This window comes from Geospiza fortis, unplaced genomic scaffold (genome assembly GCF_000277835.1).
Source record: "Geospiza fortis unplaced genomic scaffold, GeoFor_1.0 scaffold371, whole genome shotgun sequence".
Taxonomy (NCBI): domain Eukaryota; kingdom Metazoa; phylum Chordata; class Aves; order Passeriformes; family Thraupidae; genus Geospiza; species Geospiza fortis.
The window spans coordinates 414,596-418,908 of NW_005054597.1; the positions used below are offsets into that span (position 1 = coordinate 414,596).

Genomic DNA, 4,313 nt, shown 5'->3' on the forward strand with positions numbered 1-4,313 from the left:
AGAGGGCCCCCCAGCCATGAACCCAGGTTGCTCCAAGCCCTGTCCCAGCTTCCAGGGTTGTGGCAGCCACAGATTCTCTGGGCAGCCTGTGCTGGTGCTTCACCGAGTAATTTCTTCACTGAGTAATAATTTCTTCACTGAGTAATAATTTCTTCCTGACATCTAATCCAACCTGTCCTCTGCCACTTTAAAGCCATTGTCCCTTGTCCTATCACTATCTGCCTGTAAAAAAGCCCAGGGTGCAGCTCTTCCATCCCAAAAAAGGATTTTCCCTCTTTCGCTTCCTCCATCCCAAAAAAGAGGTGGCTCAGGCTCTTCCCCTCCAGGTGCTGATGCTCTGCCCCTGCCTGGTTTTTAGGGTCGCTCATTTTGTTTGATCTCCTGACAAACCAGAAGGCTGATCCCGAGGAGCAGGAGCACTGTGTGCAGGTAGGGGAGGCCACTGACCCTTCTCTCCTGCAGCTGCATGGGGATGGGGCAGAGCACAACGTGCACGGGAGCAAAGTGGTGAGCAGAAAGTGTGATCCCTCCTGGATCTGTTCACAGGGGTCCAGGACAACCTCAAGCATGGGGGGTATTGAGGAGGTGAAAGAAATCCTGAAGAAGCTGGAGCTGTCTGAGTACTGTGATGTTTTTGAGAAGGAGAAAATGGACAGGCAAGCACTGGTGAGAAGTTCCTCTGTTTTACTGGCTCTTGTGGCTCTTCTTTGATTTCTTCCCCATCATCCCAGCTCTGCACATCTCCTGGTACTGAGTCACACATGAACCATCTCTGAGGTTCACACAGTCCCATGGAACAGACACCTCACCATCCCTCTGCTCCTGGACTAACACCAGCCTTGCTTATTTTCCAGTTCTTGTGCACAGAGAACAACCTGAAAGAAATGGGAATTCCCTTAGGGCCCAGAATGAAAATACTCCATTACATCAGCTCTGAGACAGGGATGAAGGTTTGTTTTCCTCATGGCTTGTGCTCGTGCCATCACATCCCATCCCAGTGCGTCCCTCTGACACCAGGACCCCTTTGTGCTGCTGCAGGGTCAGAGCTCAGCAGCTCCTGGGCACAGTGAAGGTGGGGCTGAGCCAGGGTCCCCATCCCAGCTTGGGGACAGCTCTGAGGATGGCAGGAGCTGCCAGTACCGGGACGTTGGCTTGGGACAGGTACAAGAGCTCTGGCTGCACCCCAAAACCCTCGTGACACAACACAGGGATTGTCTCATGAGCAAATCTGATCATCCCCCTGTCCCAGGTGTCGGCAAACTACCCCCAGCTGAACTACAAGCCCAGCATCTTCTTTGCCTTTGGCTCTCCCATCGGGATGTTCCTCACGGTGCGAGGAGTGAAGCGCATCGACCCCAACTACAGCCTGCCCACCTGCAAAGGCTTCTTCAACATCTTCCACCCCGTAGGTATAAGAGCCAGAGCTGTGTCCTGCGTGAGGCACACGTGGAGCACGAGCCCTGGCCGCTGTCACTGTCCCCCTCTCGTGTGCAGTTTGACCCGGTGGCGTATCGGATCGAGCCCATGATCGTCCCAGAGCTGGAGTTCGAGCCCATGCTGCTGCCCCACCACAAGGGCAGGAAGAGGATGCACCTGGGGCTGGCACAGGCAGCCCCTGTCCCCTGGTCTGGGCTCGCTGCTGCAGCCCCCAGCCCCACAGCCAGCCCCCTCCTGCCTTGCAGAGCTGAAGGAAGGGCTGACCCGCATGAGCGTGGACCTGAAGAACAACCTGCTGGGCTCCCTGAGGGTGGCCTGGCAGTCCTTCACCCGTTCCCCCGTGCCAGCCCTGGAGGCAGGGAGCTCTGAAGCTGAGGCAGAGGCAGAGGCTGGCACTGAGAAGCAGCCAGGTCAGTGGTGGGGGGCATGGGGCAGGCAGGGGTGCAGCCCTGGGAGGTGCCTGTGGAGCAGCATGCACAGCCCAAAGGTGGGCACAGGTGATGGGCACTGTGGCTGTGGCACTCCAGGCACCTGGATCTCCCTGAATGCTGTGGCCTTCCCCTGTTAGCACCTGATGAAGGGGTTTCTGAGGGGGTCTCAGCACACCACACCACGTTTTAAGCCCACCCCCCTCCTCTGGGTGTCCCTGGCACTTCAGCTGCCTCACCCCTGTGTGAGCTGCAGAGGGGTAAGGGGAGGGCACGGCCCTGCTGCTGTATTGCCATGGCTGCTGGTGCCCTGGGGCTGAGCCAGGCTGCTCCTTCCTGCAGACACAAAGGCAGAGGAGCCCCCAGCAGCAGTGAAGGAGGAGACCCCTCCCATCAACGTGGGGAGGCTGAACGGGGGGAACCGCATCGACTACGTGCTGCAGGAGAAGCCAATAGAGAGCTTCAACGAGTATTTGTTTGCACTCCAGGGGCATCTCTGCTACTGGTAAGTGTCTGTGTAATGCTCAGGGCTTCAGATTTACCTGTGGTGAAGCAGAATGGCATCAGTTTCAGAGCCAGTGTAGTGAGAAAAGCTTCAGGTGGTCGAGGGAACAAGATCTTGCCCTGTCTGTGACACACAGAGGGTGGGCACAGCCAGAGGAAGGACACTTGTGGTTCCCCTCGTGCTGCCTGCATTGCAGAGCACTGCATGTGCCCCAGCTATCAGAGATGGCCTGACAGAGTGCAGGGCACCATTCCCTTCTGATTCCCTGTCCTCCCCTGCAGGGAGTCGGAGGACACTGTTCTGCTGGTTCTGAAGGAGATCTACCAGACACAAGGCATCACACTGGACCAGCCTTTACCAGGGAGCCAGTGACCCCCCTGTGCTGTTCTGGCTGTAAGTCACCTCTGGATTTCCCTTCTGGATTTCCCAGGACACCTCAGAGGAGATCTCGTTGGTTTGGGGCAGTAATATCCATTATCTAAGGCAGGGAACGTGTGTCAGCTTTCTTCCTTAGCCTGGCAGCACCTTTGGCTTCTTTCCTCTTCCCTGCATGATCAGACATGAGGAGAGGACCAGGGAGGGTGCAGGGGGCTGGATCCTGACTGCAGCTATTCCTGTGTTCTCCTTTTGCTTTCTCAGGTTCAATCCCACAGAGCACTCACCAGGAAAGTCCAGATCTCTTCTCTGCCTTCCTCTCTCCTCTGCTGCCGTGTCCTGCATGCTGCTTCCCAAGTACTTGCTGCTGCCTGGAGCTAAGGATGGATTTTCCTCCATTTTTGGCTAGGGGTAGGGGGAAAAACTGTCAAGGAAAACCACTTCTGCTCAAACACACACACACACACCACCTGCACAGTGACTCCCTGTGGCAACCTGTACTTTAAGCCTGCACCCTGTGAGTCCCCACACCAGCAGACGAGGGCTCAGAGCCCACACCTGGCTCTGTGAGGACACTCCCAGCCTGGAACCTTGAGGAGAAAAAGCCTTAAACACAGCGTGGGAAGAGCTGCAGCAGCCTTGGAGCAAGGGAGATTGCTGACTGCTAACACAAACCCCCCAGCAGGGCCCAGGAGGTGAAGCCCAGGGCACAGAGTGCTGCTGAGCCACGGGGGCTGGCCAGCATCATCCCTGCACTGCTGCTGCATCTCTGTGCACCCCTGCAGCACCCCATGAGAGTGGCATGCTCGTGCTCCTCCCTGCTGTGGGGTGCTGCTGGGGACAGCTCAGCACCCCAAGCCAGCCCACCCTGCACACCCAGACCCTCCCCAGTGCTGCTGGGGACAGCTCAGCACCCCAGCCCAGCCCATCCTGAACACCCAGACCCTCCCCAGTGCTGCTGGGGACAGCTCAGCACCCCAGCCCAGCCCATCCTGAACACCCAGACCCTCCCCAGTGCTGCTGGGGACAGCTCAGCACCCCAGCCCAGCCCATCCTGAACACCCAGACCCTCCCCAGTGCTGCTGGGGACAGCTCAGCACCCCAGCCCAGCCCACCCAGACCCTCCCCACAGCCCTGACCCAGCCAGTGCTCTGCTGTCCCTGCTCTGAGGAAAGCTTCCCCCCCCAGTAGCAGGCAGGGTGAGCCCTCTGAGCCCTGCAGGGACACTGAGCAGTGCTGCTGTCCCACGGGGCTGGCAGGTGAGCACAGAGATCTGTGCCCTCCATGCTCACGTCCTGGTTTAGCTTTCAATGTACAAAACGCAGCCAGCAAAGGTGGAGCTCAGATCCAGCAGGGTCTGGCCACTGCAGGAATGACAGCAGCTCTGTAGGCAGCTCAGTCTGCAGCTGCCTTGAAGCTCTTTTCTGAGGGGGCAGGGCTGGAGAGCCTCTGTGATCCTTCCCTGGGCACCAAAGCCCCCGGGCTGGGGCTCCAGTGCTGTGTGAGGTGTTGCTGTGCAGCCCTGGGAGAGCCAAACCACTTTCCCTCCTGCTGACTTTTGCCCTGCA

General features: G+C 58.2%; 1 protein-coding gene across 1 annotated transcript in view; it reads left to right on the forward strand.

The window, feature by feature from the left end:
- Positions 1 to 3,715, forward strand: part of DDHD2 (DDHD domain containing 2) — a 10,712-nt gene extending 6,997 nt beyond the window's left edge. Inside the window, exons 8-17 of the mRNA XM_031064496.1 lie at positions 359 to 429; positions 547 to 666; positions 855 to 950; positions 1,039 to 1,161; positions 1,250 to 1,405; positions 1,495 to 1,597; positions 1,683 to 1,847; positions 2,208 to 2,370; positions 2,652 to 2,763; positions 3,010 to 3,715. Of these exons, the coding sequence (XP_030920356.1) occupies positions 359 to 429; positions 547 to 666; positions 855 to 950; positions 1,039 to 1,161; positions 1,250 to 1,405; positions 1,495 to 1,597; positions 1,683 to 1,847; positions 2,208 to 2,370; positions 2,652 to 2,742 (1,088 nt within the window). The 3' untranslated portion in view covers positions 2,743 to 2,763; positions 3,010 to 3,715. The remainder of the gene's footprint in view (positions 1 to 358; positions 430 to 546; positions 667 to 854; positions 951 to 1,038; positions 1,162 to 1,249; positions 1,406 to 1,494; positions 1,598 to 1,682; positions 1,848 to 2,207; positions 2,371 to 2,651; positions 2,764 to 3,009) is intronic.
- Positions 3,716 to 4,313: the final 598 nt, after the last annotated feature.